At 36.8% G+C, this 18,132-nt stretch overlaps 2 protein-coding genes and 1 long non-coding RNA gene across 3 annotated transcripts; 1 reads left to right on the top strand and 2 right to left on the bottom strand.

Annotated features, from left to right (window-relative positions):
- Positions 1 to 238: 238 nt before the first annotated feature.
- arl8ba (ADP-ribosylation factor-like 8Ba) lies at positions 239 to 6,529 on the bottom strand. The gene is made up of 7 exons (XM_041981358.1): positions 6,324 to 6,529; positions 3,567 to 3,647; positions 3,374 to 3,447; positions 3,165 to 3,258; positions 2,988 to 3,055; positions 2,524 to 2,594; positions 239 to 1,978 (listed from the first exon to the last, which is right to left on the bottom strand). The coding sequence occupies exons 1-7, from the start codon at positions 6,444 to 6,446 to the stop codon at positions 1,929 to 1,931; spliced, it is 561 nt and encodes a 186-aa protein (XP_041837292.1). The 5' UTR covers positions 6,447 to 6,529; the 3' UTR covers positions 239 to 1,928.
- A 6,249-nt stretch (positions 6,530 to 12,778) lies between these two features.
- LOC121635854 lies at positions 12,779 to 14,373 on the top strand. Its single transcript, XR_006009548.1, has 2 exons — positions 12,779 to 13,525; positions 13,882 to 14,373. It is a non-coding gene; the product is annotated as an uncharacterized LOC121635854 (long non-coding RNA).
- On the bottom strand, positions 13,722 to 17,482 carry tnfrsf18 (tumor necrosis factor receptor superfamily, member 18). Its single transcript, XM_041979206.1, has 7 exons — positions 17,282 to 17,482; positions 17,030 to 17,155; positions 16,729 to 16,860; positions 16,366 to 16,459; positions 14,631 to 14,695; positions 14,370 to 14,498; positions 13,722 to 13,994 (listed from the first exon to the last, which is right to left on the bottom strand). Exons 1-7 carry the CDS (start codon positions 17,424 to 17,426, stop codon positions 13,858 to 13,860), a joined length of 828 nt encoding a protein of 275 aa, XP_041835140.1. The 5' UTR covers positions 17,427 to 17,482; the 3' UTR covers positions 13,722 to 13,857.
- Between the last annotated feature and the right edge of the window lie 650 nt (positions 17,483 to 18,132).

The raw sequence follows: 18,132 nt of genomic DNA, 5'->3' as shown, positions 1-18,132 counted from the left end.
GCCGCTGGTTTGCAAGAAAAGCAAGTTCGTCCGCTGATTGGCCAGAGCGCTGTCAATTTCTCCCTGTGTTTCGTGGCATTTCAGCCCTCTGCACCAATAGAAAACAGCCACAAGAACGTTAAGAAATCGAAAAACTATTTGGTTAAATTTACATCTCAAAAGATACAAAGTAATAAAGGCCAGTTACATTCAAATATAATGAAAATTATGGCAATCACACAAAAGATGCATAAACAGATATGAGAGCACTTTCCAAAAAAGCTCCCAATAGTACTGGATTTATTGATTGTTTATGGATTATGGGCCACACTTTTTTTAGTTAAAAAGTAAAAAGAAAAAAAAAGGCAGTGTTCATCTACTGAATGTCCCCTTATCCATAACCATTGACACTGCAAGCACGCTGACACTTGTCAAAATGAATATGTTACAGTTTACGTAGCTGACTTATTTAGAACCCAAAGTTAAAATGTAAAAACAATATATGCAAACAATTTCATAGGCTCAAGGAACTCTACTCCCAATAAAAGACCAAAAGCACTAGACAGGGGTGGTTACAGCAAATTCAGGGAACCTGTGAATTTCTCATCACTACACTTAAACACCTGCTGTCTTCTAAAATAATTAGTGTCTCAAAGATTTTTTTTCAACAATGCATCATATTACGTTGTACCATATACAACAGTAACACTATTTGTGTAATTACTATACATGTGCACAGCCCTCTGGACGTACCTGTACCGAAAAAAAGTCTTTGAATTTGGCAATACCTCTTGTTTATTTAGTGGCCTGTGATCCCCCACGTGTGCCACCAAATGTCAATCAGAGGTCAATGAGAGCAGAAGTGCTTCCCTACCCGTTAAGTATTTAAGAGATATACTGTGCTTATGTATAATACCATATCTTTATAGTGAAGTTGCATACCGTCCATCAGTGTTCAGATATTTTTACATAAACTGTTATTTTCAATATATACAGCTTGAAAAATAGTAAAGAATGCAAATAATTTAAATAGAGTACAAATAACAGAGTCGCGTCTAAATTAAAAAGCATGCCATTTAATTTGATATATATATATTTTATATATCTTATCATATATATATGTGTGTGTGTGTTGTTTTTAACTCTGTCCAAGTAGTCACACCTTTCATGCTGCTTTGCTTCATAGATGAGAGACACTGCACAAGGCACTTTAAATTCTACCACTCTCTCAGCATCAAGGCAGCACAAAAGACATATTTTTAACTGGGGCTATTTTACAAAGGCTAATATGAACCACACAATCCTGTACAGTTTTACTTTTAGTACATTCAGACTTTAAATAGAATCATATATTCATATACACACACATCCCACATTGGTAAAAATCATACTAGATTGATTTTTGTACAGACCTGCCTAATAGACTTAATGCACAATTTTCTAAAACAATAGTCATGTTTTGTTCAAGCAAAAAGTGACAGTCATCAAAGACAGTCACAGAGTACAGCTTTCACCCCCATTACCAGCCATCTTCAAGCATCATACCCTGACTGTGTGAACAACTTTTCTCATTATGTGCGGCCTGTGAGACAGGGTGTCGTTGGAAACCCAATATAAAGTTATGTTCTAAACCACTGGGTATGATGAGTTGATTAATGCCTGCAGAATAAAAGGTGGATCAGTAGACATCTTTTCTCTCTTGGTTAAAGTACAGATTCACAAGATGTATAATGCCAAATACATTTCTTATAACTGGTAACAGATTTTTTTTTTAGTAGTGCATTGTATTGATTTGTGAAATGATCACAGAAAAATATTCTTTAAAAAAAATGTGACACAAGCAGAATAGTGCAGCTCATGACGTGAAGATGCGGCTATACATCACTGCAGGATGGTAAGGATGTGACAAAAACATGGCAAATACAGTTGGAAAAACAACTCCTGCATTTTCAGCTTCTGCGGGACTTTGAGTGCTGAATGAGCCACTGAAGTGTGATATCTGGAATCAAAGAAATATGCAAGATTAGAGAAGCAATTCATCATTAAATCATTGCTAACTTAATGGTAAAACATAACGTGATTGCAGGGCATTTCCTTGCACAAATTCAACTACACAAATACAAATGACATGGTATTTATTTGCTTTCAATAATTAATAGTTTTGCTTATTTTTAAAGAAACTGCACTGAATTCCAATTGTGTTTTGAGACATTTGATGGTATTTTGAACAATTCCTTCTAAAAAGATTTTTATTCCTATTTAAAAGCAGCATTGCCATAACAACAGCCTGATCAGTGTGTCAGGAAGTGCATTGATTTGAGAGAAAATAACTCATTTTGTTACTTTTCAGGCCATTTGCACTCACCACAAAGCTCATAGAAAAATGGAGAATCCCAACAAGAATAAGATTTAATATATAAAAGTGAGGTTTCAACATTTATAACAAATTTAAACCGACTGACAACACACCTAACAAAAAAAGATATATTTATTTTCTACATCCTTTCTGCCAATAAAAAACCATTGGAATTAATTGCAACTTGCCAATGTTGTCTTTTTCTTTGCAGGAAATGGAGTAACAGCATATCTCTCTGTCTTGAATAGCTGCCAGATTCCTAAAAAAGAAAAAAAAAAGGTAAATGGGAAGTAAGAAAAATAAACAAGCAAAGTTTGCATTCAGACTGTCTATCTGGTGCTTGAAGATCAAAAGCACATTCCTAACCTGACAGCAGGGGGAGCCAGTTCACTACAAATAAAAGCAACTCCAGTTTTAACTAAACTTGTTTGGAAGAAGAAATGCTTCTAACGTGAGGCAGAAAAAAAAAAGCATTAGTGTTTCAAATATAAATATTATTCTGATACTGATTAAAAAAGATTGTTCTCCATCAAAAATAATATGTTAATTTTATTGAAGTTGTAATTTACAGTGAACTGGTGTAAAAAGGCTCCATTTTTATGTCATCAATTAAAGATTTTTTTTTCTTAGTGTTTTCTTTTGTCATACTTACATTTTCTCAATGAGCTGCTTTTCATCTAGAGCGGTGGGTAGATCCCTTTTGTTACCAAGTACCAAAACCTGGAGGAAGGAAATGCTCAGAAAGTCATTGAGGCGAACCCACAATTTTTGCATTTCTGCTACAGAAATTAAACAGTGATTTAAAAATGAATTTGAGAGTGGCACTTACTGGAATGCCTTGCAATTGTGGTTTGTCTAATAAATTGTGAAGCTCGTTTCTGGATGCCTCCACCTTTTCTCGATCTGCTGCGTCAACCATGTACCTGAAAATGAGCCACATCACAAACTGTTTGACTCACCAACAGTACTAGTCCTCCATTCATTCATCTGAATGCTCAGTCATTGATATGAAAATTGTCAAACGTGTTAGACACTCACACAATTGCATTAACACCCCGACAGTACCGCTCCCACATGCTCCTGAACCTTGGCTGTCCTCCTATATCCCAGATCTACAGAATGGGCACGAAACACTGTTTGTAAAGTTATCGACAATCACTCCAACCTGATAAAACCAACTAAACTTCTTAACAGTGATGTTCTTATGAAAGCAGACAAATTAAAAGCAAACCTTGATGGTGACGTTTCCTTTAGCAACTTTCCTCATGTTGAACCCGACTGTAGGGATCATATCTTCACTGAAATGCCCAGACTGAAAGAAAAAAAACAGATATTTAAATATTTGAGGGAAATGTTAAGTGATGGTTCTTCCTCTACACCAACAAGTTTCATTCAATTTGCACAAGCCTTGCTTTGATAGAGGCATTACCCAGCTGCGCATTTATTAGACAAATGCGACAAGTTCTTCTAATACATTTCTAAGTTCTACTGATCTTTTCTAGTAAATGATACTAGATAAAATGATAAACTCTGTTTTTCAGCTTACAATATTTAAATGTAAGCTGTAACTAACCAACAACAATAAAATCATAAAAAGCATGGTTAACTAAATGTTATCTTTAAATAAAAACTCGAGGTTTATGGCTTTGTTTTTAATCACTCACAAGTTATTATCAAAGCATAAGCATTTTTAACTGCATCCTTATAGCAAAGTAAGCAGAGACTATAAAATGTTTCTGACAACATTCTGCAAAATATGACTAAAACTCTATTGCATTTACACATCCTGTGAAAAGACAGGACAGACAAGCATTTGAAAAAAGAATATATATATATATTTCTAATAAAATCATTTATGTATTCATCAAACTTACAAACAAGCTGAATAATGAAGTGCTTGTGGGGAAAAAACCTGTTTCAGTACAGTGGCATTCCCTTTTCATACCCAACCCCATGCCTTTCTTTGTATGTGCATACAACATCTGAGAAACACATATTTTACAGCACATGACTTGCTAGAGTCACCTGATGAAGCTAAGTGGAAATGAGTGCAGCAGTCTTATGACTGAGGAAGGAGGAACCAACCCAGCAGCCATTCATGTACTCAAAACTCTGCGTCACAGAAAGGAGGGTGCAGAGTCATGATCCGATCTAAACCCAGCTTTTTCCTTTTGATAACATTTTAACTCAGAATATGTGTGCACTGAAAACCAATTTGGCAAACTCTGTATTTTTCTGTAAATTATCATTTTCTTTTACCCATAATGCCAAATAAAATGAAGGCAGGGAATTAGAAGTCACCTGTGCCTCCTACGGTGCTAGTAATGGTTGCTGAGTGGGAAATAAGTGAATCATTTGGGTAGTAATTATGTTCCATTATCAACAAATTTATATACCTTTATCTTCATTAGTCATTTCCTAATTTTTTATTTCTTTATTTTAATCTGCCATAGTTTCCTAAAGCTGGTGTCTTTAAATAGCAAGTTTTCTATGATCAACAGTCCAATAAAGAAAATCTAAAATGTCCTGACTAAATTTTCAGTTTTTAATGAGTTAATTTTCTAAATGCTTTAAACTGGATAAATTTAAGTTGCCACTAATATGAAATAAAACTTAACGTGAACTTATCAATCAGCATGAACAATTTCTGAAAAACCTAAAATGTCAAGTAGACAGAAAAGTTTACAGAAAACGTAGCAAGACACTGACAGAAAGCAGCCTGGCAAATGGTGTTGGTAAGGAAGATACCTAAAATTGCTTGGCTCTCCTAAACCTTGGCAGCATACGATTCTCAAGCATACAAACATTTTTAACATAGTTTTTTTTTTCCAATGTTATACACTCTACACAATTCTTGGCTTAGAGATCAATTATTAATAAATATCAGGATTTTTAACAGACTAAAACACAGCCCAGGATGTGAGCTTACAGCTAAATGGCTGCATCATTGATCCTGGCGGTTTACATCCTGTAAAGTTAGATTTGATTGGTTTTCAGTAAGAGCTGACGGAGCAAGGGCATGTGTGAAAACCGTTGTGAGATACAACAACCAAATAAGGTTTTTCCTTTCACAATGCATTTCTGGAAAGGGGGGAAACAATTGCACTCTAGTGATTAGGCAATGTACATTGCTCCACCTGAGGTGAACAGTTTTTGAGACATCCCAGCAAAAGTTGCATAACAGGCATCATAGCTTGCTGAAAAAACACCAAACAAGGTTACAAAGGAAGATACTGTTTTGTGCCTTTATCACAATTTGTATCTAAGTAATTTCTGCTTTAATGTTTACATTTCACTGTATGATGTGCAGACACTGTAGATGGTGGGAAAAAATCTGCATAAAAGCATGTAGAATAACTTAGATTCCTCTCTCTCTCTCTCTCTCTCTCTCTCTCTCTCTCTACACACACATCATTTGCAAAATCCCCAGTTTGTCCCCTTTGAAAAACAGGTTTATAAAGAATAAGCTGTTATTGACCAGTGGGAGTCAGTTTTATAGTGTTACTGAAGAGATATGACACAATGTTCATATGACTGTGTGATCCATCCTGTATGTCTGCAATCCTGACAATTGTTAATGGTAAATATATCTTTGTTAACTCCTTTTGACACATAAACCCTGTCAGCCTTGAGCTCCTTATAGTTGCATATTGGAGGGGGTACAAATTCCACAAATCACTACACTGTTTTGGGTTGTAGTTATAACAGATGACCGACAAGCAGCAAACTAGTTAGCTCAGTAACCGAGGCAGCAAATCAACTACAGCCTGACTTCATGGCAGGTGTTTTTTTTCTTTTGTTTGTTTGTTTTTGTTTTTTCGAGTTAGGGGGTGGGGGGTAAACAAGTAAAAGTGAAATACTGCGTCGCCTTTAATCCCAAAGACAGTTTAAGTTAGCCGCACCTGGCTTCATTACTGTTATCTCATTATTAGTGCTAAGGCTATTAGCAATACCCTAGCAAGCTGGCTAGCCGCCGCTGAAGACTTACAGCAATCACGTTTACAAAAGTTGTTTTTCCGGAGTACTGCAGACCGACCAACGTCAGCTCCATCTCCTCCTTCCAAAACAGAGACTTGAACCAGTCCAAAAGCCGATTTATTAGTGCCAGCATCTTGAGGTCGGTGATTACACTCCCCTTTAGTGGTCTCTGTCTCCGTCCCTGTCAGATGTGGCGTTTTCCGGGGGGAAGGGAAGTGGGACACAAGAGCTGTCATATGACCAATGGGCCTAAACATGCTCCGCAGCGCCCCCGCTGGCTCATGCAGGACGTGCACAGAGTCTCATTTGTATTTCTTTTTTCAGAAAAAAAAAACGTATTTTACTCAAAACAACTGGTTTAACTTTCTTTACAATGCAATATGTCATATTTATGTAATATGTATAACATAACATAAATAATATGTTTATCTTCAGTTATGTTTTCAATGTTGATGACTCAGTTCAAGAGACAGAAACTAGAAGTCAGAGTTTATGTTTGTGCAAAGATGGGTGCGGGTTATATATGTGTGCTGTGTGGTTGAGAGAGGGATGATGTGTGTGTGTGAGAATAAGAGTATGATAAAGTGTGTGTTATTGCACTTTATGTTTAATACTTATATATGTTTTTATTATGTAAAGCCCTTTGCACTGCTTTATGTATGAAAAGTGCTTCATAAATAAAGTTAGATTTTATTTGATTTGATCTTATCATGCAGGTGGATTGTAGTAGTAGTTTGTAGTTTCAATGTAAATGGAAGAAGAAAGTGGTCAGTTGCAATAAAAAAAATAAATAAAGGTCACACATTCATATTTCTTTGGACCACTTTTAGCCTTGATTTGCTCTGGCATTGTTTCGATAAGCTTCTGCAATGTCACAAGATTTATATCTATCCAGTGTTGCATTATTTTTTTACTAAGATCTTGTATTGATGATGGGAGTCCGACCACTGAGCAAAGTTTTCTCCTGCACATCCCAAAGATTCTCAAAGGTGTTCGGGTCTGGACTCTGTGGCCTCTTTCACAATTAGAGCCGAATAAATCCTGGCAATGTCATCTTGGAATTTGCTCTAGCCATCCAGGAAGAAAAACAAACATTGATGGAGTAACCTGCTGGTTCAGTATATTCAGGTATCAGCTGACCTCATTCTTTCAACAAATAATGTTGCTGAACCTACCTGACCGCCTACAGCAACCCCAGATCATAGACTGCCCCTACAGGCTTGTACAGTAGGAACTAGGCATGATGGGTGCATCACTTCATCTGCCTCTCTTCTTATCCTGATACTTCCATCACTCTGGAACAGGGTAAATCTGGTCTCATCAGACCACATGACCTTCTTCCAGCTCCAGAGTACAATCTTTATACTCCCTAGCAAACTGAAGCCTTTTTCTCCAGTTAGCCTCACTGATTAGTGGCTTTCTTATGGCTACACAGCTGTTCAGTCCCAATCCCTTGACTTTCCTTCGCATTGTACTTGTGGAAATGCCACTGGATGTGGCTTTCGACGTGGTTGTTTATGAAATGGGAGCAACTCATTGCAACAGTTAGGGTAAAAGAACGTTTTGCCAGCTGAAAGATAATCATCCATACAGTAATTATCCAATAGGAGGCTCATACCTATTTGCTTAGTTAAATCCAGATGGTGAAAATTTTTGTTGATCAAGGAATATATTATTATGGAGATTTGAAAATCACGTATTGTCACAAGGGCAAGATGGTGGACCCAAAGAGCAGACCAAGTACTGGAGCTGAGAACAAAAAAGAATTAATTTAAATGAACAATAGTCGTGGTGAGCTGATGAACGGGCAGATGGATGAAGGTGGAGTCCAAGGCAGCGATATGCGAATGGGAACTCTGGAGCGGTGGTGGTAGTCTGTCCGAAACTGAATGAGACTGGAAAACCAGATTCTCTGGAAGAACAGTGCATATGTTAAACCTGGAGCATGAGCGTGAGCGTGTGCGCGCGCTCATGAGCATGACAAGATTCTTTGACAATAGACAATAAAATAAAAATAAAAATAATAAATAAAAAAAAAGGCCAAATACTGCATGTGGAAGACAACGTCGTATAAATACACCGTTGCTGTGATGAGTAGATTACCGGCAGCCGCGTTGATTGGAAGACTGGCAGCTGCAACTTATGAGCCTGTCAGAAGAAAAACACGCCCACACACACACATCCACACACAGGGGAAGAGTCTAGAGTCTCATGACATGTAGGGTATTACAGACTGATCAACGACATTAATTTCATGGATGATGATACTCTTGCTGGAATTTGGACGGCAGAAAGGCTCTTCTGTTTAAAAAAAAAAAAAAAAAAAAAAAAGAGATACTAGGATGAAAGAATCAAGAAAACAATCACCGCTGGACAAATAGATAGGCATAGGCATAGATGGGAATGATGAAACAAAATATGATGATGAGGAGACTGTTGTTCCTGAATAGAAGAGAAATTGTGTGTAAAAACAACAAATTGGCTAGAAAACACAAACGAAAAATGAGTTGGGGTGGATTCATGAAGATAGGCAAATGAGGAAACACAGAAGAAGAGGAACAAGGACCCTATCATGTACTGAAAGATTAAATAACTGTACCCTGTTCAGAAAATGTGAATATTAAAGTTTTATTTGTGCAATTGGAATCTCAGAGATCACAGTGATGATGGGGGGAACAATTTTGATGCAATCAGTGATATACATCTGACTGATGCATACAAAGAAATTGAATTTGCTAAGGATGTTGAGGCAGATGCCTTAACAGACAAATCTGCGGTGATGGTTGGCTCCTGCATTGGAGAGCCAATGGTTTGCCAACTTGATGACACTTTCATACTAGAGCCCAGCCCACAGTTTGAAGGAGATGAACTGGTTGTCACATATATCACTCAACAAACACATTATTTATTACTTCACATCTAATGGTGGAGAAGACAGCAGTTTTCCTTCATATAACGTTGTATGTGTCACTGTTACCATGCTTTGTATTATGGAGCTAAGGAGAGCTTGGCTCCCCTTAAAACAAGCAGTGCTCCTCCAAAGGCTTATTTTTTGTGGATTTAGTTCACCACTATGACAAAGCACCTATGTGCCAAAAATCAGTTTCTCATGCGGAGATAAAACCAAATTTAGATTTTTAAAATAGCACCAGTGATAACTTTGTTCCTGGACACCTGATGATGATAAACTAAAATGTAAGACTTGAAAATAATAAATAAACTTCATAATTAAGGACAATAAAGTAAAATGTTTGGATGTTCACCCCATGTATGTGTGTTGCTCACCGGGTACTTCGGCTTTCTCCCACCATCCAAAGACATGCATGTTATGTTAATTGGTCACACTAAATTCTCTTTAGGCGTGAGTGTGAGTGGTTGTTTGTCTCTCTGTGTTGGCCCTGTGATGGGCCTGTCCAGGGTGTACCCTGCCTCTCGCCTGCTAATTGCTGAAATAGGCTGCAGCCACCCCACGACCCTGAACTGGAAAAAGCTGTATAGAAAATGCATGCAAAGTGATTTGTGGTGGTTTCAGTTCACTGCTGTGAAATAACACCTATTTACCCAAAATAAGCTTCTCTCACATAGATATTGCCAAATTCTGATTTTTATAGCATGAATGACTTTGTTGTTTATGTGTTATTTTTCTAATTGTGTCAGCTGCGTACAATCGCAGAAGAATGTTTTTGGTAGTCCACATTTCTGACTACGCTACAGTGCACTGATATATATGTGCATACTCGTGACTTGTGAAGTCTCAGTATATGCCTGAAATAAAGGCTGCCCTGAAAGCCCCAGTGTAATTTGAACTCTATCACACTTTTTTTTTTTTTTTTTTTTTTTTTTTTTGTTATTTAAACTTTATTTAATCAGGACTAAGAATCTCTTTTACAAGGGAGTCCTGGTCCAAGATAGGCTGCAGCAAATACAAAGACACAGTTACAAAAGTTACCCAGTTAAAATACACAAAAGACAATTAAAAGAGAAAATCACATTTTCAAGCAAATTATGATAAACAAGTGCAGTGAGTTGGTCTTGAGAATTCTCTGTATTTAAAAGCACTCCATGCAATTAACTCAGTTAGTTTCTGGTCTTTCTGCAACATATTCCAAGCAGAAGGTGGAGACTGAAAAGCCTTTTCACCCAATTCAGAACAAGCATATAGAACAGAAACAACTGATCATGTGATCGGAGAGATTAAGAATCACCACTTCATAGAGTCAATATCCTAGAGAAGAGATTATTAATTATGGGGAGAAATTAGACTCATTAATGGTTACAAAAGTGTAATATGTGGTTTACAAATGTGTGACTTTGGGTACCCCAAATGTGTGTTCAAATCTACACAACTATATCAGGTAAATGAACATGTAAAATAACTTTACACAGGATTTCATCATGATTTTTTTTATCAATCATTTATTATGTTGTACTTTTCGCAGGAACCTCTGGGGAGACATTGTTAAGTTATTGTTCAATGCTATATTACAATGGTTAAATAGAAAAAATGCAGTTACAACTTTCAAAATGAAAATACAGTAACAGTTTTTAAATAAGTGCTAAGTTGTGAAGTGCTAAGATAGATTAAAGCAAGACGTTTCCAGTGAATGAGGTAATATTTTTAAGTTGAATTACATTATTATCACACTTTAAACTAATGAAAAATATTTACATGGTAAATCAAGTATTACTTAACAAATGAGGCACTAATGGGACAAAACCTGCTTCAAAGTTTTTCTTTTATTTGGTAGATTTATTTGAATTAATGCCGTCACTAGAAGGAATTCCTATCTCTTTGCCAGAATAAAGTTCTCACTATTGGCATTTCTGCTTGCAAGCTTCTGCGCCTTTCCAAAAAGCCCCTTTGAAGTGGTTTTGTCCTCAAAAAAAAAAAAAAGAAAAAGAAAAGAGTACATTAGAGGAAGATATGGCAGATAATTTGGGCATTATCTGCAAAAACATGTAACTTTGGCTGAAAATGACAATAAAGTTTGCAAATAAAACTTCAAATCTGAATCAAGACAAAACAGAACAGGAGACACTTATGGATAAATGAGGTAAGCTGAGTGTGAAGAGGCATATTTTGTTCTATAAATGTTATTTTAAGATTAAAAAAACGGAGAAAAAAATTAATTGGGATGGGCACAGGGGTGGTCCATGAACTTTCAGGGGGTCCACATCCCTCCAGCAAGCCCTCCACCCCCCACCCCACCCACCCAACAAATTTTCTAATTGTATGTTAAGAGTCAAGAAACCAACTACAATAGAATAAAATGAAAAAAATGAACATATATGAGAATATATTTACAATATTAAAAAAATTAATTTTGACTGAGAGAACGAGTGTTTTTCATATCTAGCTGCTGTCGGGCAAAAACCTCCTATGTCCAAAATTTGTGATTTTTGTTTTCCTTCATAAATCAGTACTATTGGTCACCCTTTATGTCTGTCTGTTGTTTTACAAATATTTAACCAAAGATATATGCTTAGAACACAATACTAAGGTTGATGATATTATGTCCAGTTTTTACAAAACATTTGAAAATTGATTGTTTTGGAGATTGGAGATTTGCACCTGACAGCAGAGATATATCCCATACCCTCTGATAACTATCATTATTTCATGACAGAAGAATAAAGGTTAGAAAATAGAGATTATATTACAGAGCATTATTTATATATATGTGTGTGTGTGTGTGTGTGAGTGACACTTAGATAAAACATAAATAATCTGTAAATAAACTTACATAAAATCAAACCCCAGCATCTGTTCTATTCAGCAGCTGCACAGGAGCAAACGATGTTAATGTAATAGCCTCAAGAATCTCTAGCGGCATTTAGGTTAATTGTGTGGATAATGTGTTGCTTTAGCCAACTATGAGGCAGTATTTGACTTAAAGTTTAACTGAAGACAGTTAAGACTGCTCTGCGCTCCCATCTCTGATTCAGGCTTAACATGCTGTTTATAAAGCAGAGTCCAGAGAGCATACTAGTCTTTGTGTTTAGCTTTCTTTACTCAAAGGGAACATTTTTAATTACCTTTTTAATTTAGTTATTTTGTGATACAAGTCAATGGCTTTTAAAACAAGCCACTGACTTGAAGTGTGTTGTGGAAGTTTGCATCAGCTACACGTTTATTCTCTGCTTGCGGAAGACAGCATCTATAGTACAGTTACTCATACACCCTATAATCAGATAAGTCAAGTCTCTTCCTTCTTTGTCAGACAGATGAGAATAAGTTTTCTGTTACCTTGACATGTTTCGACTACATCTGTAGTCTTCCTCAGAAGGGTCACATAATGTTACTGTGATGTGTCTTATGATGTGATGTGCTCTGTGGGTCCGTGATCAATCAGAGTCCTGATAACTGACAATTTTTGTATGGTTGGGTGTTCTGAGGATCATAACAGATAATGATCAGTGTGTGTGGGGGTTTCCTGTATATTACACTACTTGTGCTGCTAACATCTTTGTGCGTGAGTGTCATGTTCAGGAAAGATACAAATTTGTTTTTCTTCTGTGTGTGTAAATTCAATGTTTCCTGTGTCTTCCATTTGGTCCAGATGTTCGGTGAGTGTGGATGTCTGTCCTTTTCTAATTATCTCCAGTATGCTGTCTACATACCTTGTCCAGAAACCGTTGTTGCATTGTGTAGGTGCTGTTTTTAATGGCTCTGGCCAGTCTTGGGTCAGAGATGTTTCACGTTTTTACAGTGTTAGGTCTGCGAGTCCCAAGAGAGTTTTCATTATTTCTACCAGATCTTTGGATAGATTGACCAATCCCATGCTGTAAACAATTGGGGCATACTGGTGCGCCTAATTTATGGATTTTGGGGGTGCTATATATGGGGTGTGATACTTGCAGTGGGATCCAAATGATTGTGTCATTATCAATTTTGTTTGTTTCTAGTAACAGTTTGAGTAGAGTCTTTAACGTCCTCTTTTTATCCACTGTTGGATTCTTTTTTTCAGAATTTTGTTGTGGTTGTTTCTTGCAGTAAATCTTCCATTTGTGTTTCATAGTCCTGTATGTTCATTATGTCAGTGGTTCTGCTTTTGTCTTCTGAGAAAATCTGGGACAGCAGGGGGCATGGTTGTCCCCTGCTGTCTGGCAACCCCACCAAAAACAGCTGATTTAACAGCTGATAAGACACGTCACAGTAACATCACATGACCCTTCTGAAAAAGACAACAGATGTAGTTGGAGCATATCAAGGTAACAAAACTTTTCTTATCTGTCTGAGAAAGAAGTAAATAGAGACTTGACATTTACTTACAGAGATTTGATAATCAAGAAGACAGTAGTATTCTATTCTATTCTATTCTTTTCTATTATATTATATTATATTATATTATATTATATTATATTATATTATATTATATTATATTATATTATATAGTCATTTTCTCCAAAGCGACTTAAATTAAATGTGAAAGATATTTAAATGTGTGGTGAGATCAAACAATATATTATATTATATTATATTATATTATATTATATTATATTATATTATATTATATTATATTATATTATATTATATTATATTATCATAAAAATAGGACTTTTTCCAGACTTGGCTGGCCTGAACTGTTGCTGTCCTTGGAATCATCCTGGAACCCGCTCTCCTCCTTGGACAGGGGAAAGTTGCTGCTTTTGCAAAAGGCCACTGGATGAGGTTTTTTATCTGTGGCAAAGACAGTTAGTGCAAATTATGTTGTCAGTAGAGGAACTATATTTTCATCCAGTTTCCACCAAATTCACATTACTGCCCTTTACAGTCTTGGCATCATGGAGTTCACTTTGTAATCAGGTACACTTTTGTATTGTTTTTTTTATGCCAAGTGACAGGAAACACGTTTAGAAATAGCTGGGTGAGTGCTCTTTACCAACTACTTCATGTAAAAAAAATTATTTAGTTTTGTTCGTGTTGCTTTGTTGCTGTTACAAATTATTGGATAATTGAGTGAAATCATGCCTACGTGTTTTTGTAAATTAAATTCACATGCTCTGCTGAGTTCAGTTGACTTTGTAATATGGTTTTCCATTAAAGATTGCTTACTTGCTTTGTGTTTCCTCAGGTTCTTGGCACAAATATAAGACATAAAAATAAAGAGGGAGAGGGAGCACAAAACAAATCCAATGCACAGGCTCACACGGATAAAGTCTTGATTTTTGTGTGTTGGTGTCTCTGGAAAAAAAAGTCAAATCATTGTTAAGTAAATGAAATGCATTATTGTAAAGGTGTACCTGATTATAGTCAACTAATCAAAACATGTCATTAAATAACACTCTGCACTAGGATGTGTCAGTGTCAACATACCATAACAAACTGGGTTGCGAGTTTTGTTCCCTGGAATCCTTTCAGCAAGTCCAACATCGCTGCAACTGTTGACCACAACAACCAGAGTTAATGTTACTTTGAATTTCACTTCTTCCTTTAACAATTTCCTCATTTGCTTTGGTTCAGTTACTGATTGCTTGGCAGTCATTTTCTAATACTGCAGTATCTCTGATATTGACTTGAATACACACTTTTTGTGTAATCCATGGTTATCATGACTCCAATGTGGACATAAAAACTGTCCAGATGTAACTTGAGAACTGTAACATACAACTAGTAAAATGAACTGAAAATGATTCCTTATCATAATCTTAACAAGTTTGTATATACCAACAACCCTGAACAATCTATTTCTCTCTGCATAGAGAGATAAATAGATCATTATTAGGCTAAACTGGCAACACATCAAAACTACAGAAGGAATCTGCAGCATTTCTTGAGTAATGACTGACACCCATGTCTCACACAACTGGCTTTTATCTGAATGGACCAGACTATTTTTATGGACGATTTCACATTTTTTCATTTGCATAAAGATACTTCCTTCTCTCCATACTGCATGGAAACTTTGACTTGCTTATTAATGTGAAAGAATCTCTTTAACGAGCTCCCCTTCAATTAAGCTCAAAAACCAACCAAAACTGAGATCTGAATAGACATCAGAAACAATACAAGCTCAATCTTCCACAGAAAAACTAAGACCCAAATATTTATTCAACCGATATCCTACTTGTACAGAAATCTGGAACACTGTATATTTCAGAAACATATGCGAGGATCCTGTTTATGGATTTTAGCTCTGCCTGCAACACCATCATCCCGGCTCTCCTGCAGGACAAGCTCGCTCAGCTGAATGTGAAGCTGGGAGTTCATGTCTCTGACTCTCTATCTATGTCTATCAGCATCAGTTCCCCTCAAGGCTGCATCCTTTCCCCCTTTCTTTTCTCTCTGTACATCAACAACTGCACCTCCAGTCATCAATCTGTCAAGCTCCTGAAGTTTGCGGACAACACCACCCTCACTGGACTAATCTCTGGTATCTTGGTGCAGTCAGAACAACCTGGAGCTCAATGCTCTGAAGTCAGTGGAGTTGGTTGTGGACTTCAGAAAGAACGCAGCCCTTCTCGCCCCCATCACCCTGTGTGATTCCCCAGTCAGCACTGTGGAGTCCTTCTGCTTCCTGGGCACCATCTTCAGCTAGGACCTCAAGTGGAAGCTGAACATCAACCTCACGCCATAAAAACAGTTTCTTCCCCTCTACAATCAGCCTCATCAACATGGCCCGGGACCCCCCTATGACTCTGACACTGGTTTAACCATATGCTGACAGTTGTAGCCGAAACCACCACAACACAAAGCACCAACACCTTCCAGCAATATACTCTTTAAATTAAAGGTATAGTTTAAATGAGTCACTTTTGTCTATAAGAAATTTTTATTACATTGATTATCATTGTGAACAAAGATCTAAACCTTTGACCCATGCAGCTCCCACAATGACAAAACACCTTTTCATTTGGAGGCAGTGGATAGCTTGTGGATACAAAAGTTAGGTTTGAAGTGAATGAAATGTGTAAACATCCTTAATATTTGAGATGTCTCTGAAAACAACTCGGACCGTAGCACTTATAGCTCAGAGAATTTAAGACTGCTTAAATAAAGGGAATCAAAGTAAATGAGAAAAACTGCTGAACTTTCTTGAAACTTTTCTTACTTTGTCCAGGGTTTGCAGTTATTATTGCTCACATCAAAGTATTCCTGTTCCCGGCATTTAGGCTCACAGTGGTACGAATATGAATCCAAGTTCTCTGCATAGATAGAAAAAAAGATAGATATTAGTGGTGACCTTTTTTCTTATTCATACTACATTCAGCCTACATTTCTAAAAGTAGCTTGTTGGAGGGTTACAGTTATTCACACAAACTGGTTGGCCACTAATAACACCCACAATGAGTAAAGGTTATGGCAGCTATTTATATCTAAGTACTGAAACCTTTTTGCAACAGCAGTACATAAAATTGGAAGCAGCATGTCATGAAAAAGTTTTTCCTTAACTTTAAAATGATTCCATTCTCACCTGTTCTTATGGGGTTTTCCCATATTGTACATTCATTTTTCTGGCACTTTGAGCAGATGTTGTTGGAGCACAGGAAACCAGCCCGGCAAGCACAGTTTCCCTTTGTGGTTGATGTACACTTCTCAGAATATTCTGCAGAAAGACAAGAATTCAAACCACTCAACACGTCTCTTCACTCTCTGTTAGTTTTTGTTGATTTATAAATGCACACTTTATCGAAAAAAAAAAAAAAAAAAAACTGCGCTCTAAATTTAGTCTTTTTTTCTTAAAGTGTTAAATCACTGTCACTCCCATGCATTACCTTGTTCGCATGACTGGCAGTCTTCACACTGGTCAAAAACATGGTGTATAGCTGAGTACTTGCCCTCCGCACAGGGATAACAGACAGTTTGTTTAGTGTCAGAGCAAAACTCCTTCAAGAAAGTGCCTTTAAAGAAAGAAATTAAAAGAATATGTTACCATCAAGAGTTTTTCTACACAGAAACTTCTCTGACAATTTAAGAGATTTATAGATAACACTTTCTTATTTTCAAATATTCAATAAATTGTTTACCTGGGGGGCACTTGTTACAGCACCGACCATTTATCTTAGTCTGCCCAGCACTGCAGTCATGTTCTATGGCTTGTCCTATAGTCCAAACGCTCAGTACGCCCAGAAGCAAAAATGAGAAATACATTGTAAATACTGCCCTGCTCATGTTTCTGGGGTTTTATACGGCTTCATGCTGACGTAAGTGACAGTGGTTTCTTTAGCACGACACAGTGACACTACTCTCAGGAAGACCACAGAGGCTGTTCATGACAGTCCATTGGGTGAGTGTGGGTGAGTCAAGTTCATTAAAACGTCATACTGTATAATATACCTTGTGTCCACCATTTTGGATACCAGTTCCAGAGGCTTTCTTGGAAAATGCTAAGATTTTGCATTTAGCTTAAACACTTTTTATACACTTGACATAAAAATTCTATGTTTACAGTATTTTTTTTTTTTTCGTTAAAAAGCTTTCTATTGTTTCAAAACAGCATTAGTATGATTCAACAACCTTTTCCTTATTCAGTTAATTGGGATTTAATTAATTGTGGGATGTTGTGGTGGTGGTTTGCACTATAGCCTCACAGCAAAAAGCTCAGTGGGAGGCTCTTTGTGGAGTTTACATGTTCTCCCCTTGCATTTATCACTGGGTACTCCAGCTTCCTGCCACTGTTCAAAAACATGCATGTTAGGGTAAATGTGTTAAATGTTAAATTCTAGACTGGAGCAGGGGAAAACCAGGAAATTTTCTATGTGGCAGCCAAGAAAAGATAGAGGTCAGTGTGGGGTTGCCAGTCAATAGATATCTACATTGTAAAGAAGGCTCATTGTTAACTTTGTTTAGAGCCAGTGTGTGAAATAGGGGGATTTTG

This window comes from Melanotaenia boesemani, chromosome 3 (assembly GCF_017639745.1).
Source record: "Melanotaenia boesemani isolate fMelBoe1 chromosome 3, fMelBoe1.pri, whole genome shotgun sequence".
Classification (NCBI taxonomy): domain Eukaryota; kingdom Metazoa; phylum Chordata; class Actinopteri; order Atheriniformes; family Melanotaeniidae; genus Melanotaenia; species Melanotaenia boesemani.
The sequence above is the reverse complement of the archived record's forward strand: the minus strand, read 5'-3'. Positions and strand labels throughout refer to the sequence as shown.

Coding starts and splice junctions, on each gene's coding strand:
- tnfrsf18 (XM_041979206.1), bottom strand. CDS start 17,426: ATGAGCAGGGCAGTATTTACAATGTATTTCTCATTTTTGCTTCTGGGC. Junction 17,156..17,281: donor CTGTAACAAGTGCCCCCCAG/GTAAACAATTTA, acceptor CTTTCTTTAAAG/GCACTTTCTTGAAGGAGTTT. Junction 14,696..16,365: donor AACTGCAAACCCTGGACAAA/GTAAGAAAAGTT, acceptor TGTGGTCAACAG/TTGCAGCGATGTTGGACTTG.
- arl8ba (XM_041981358.1), bottom strand. CDS start 6,446: ATGCTGGCACTAATAAATCGGCTTTTGGACTGGTTCAAGTCTCTGTTT. Junction 3,648..6,323: donor CTTTTGTAAACGTGATTGCT/GTAAGTCTTCAG, acceptor TTTTTCTTTCAG/TCTGGGCATTTCAGTGAAGA. Junction 3,259..3,373: donor CGGGGTGTTAATGCAATTGT/GTGAGTGTCTAA, acceptor GCTCATTTTCAG/GTACATGGTTGACGCAGCAG.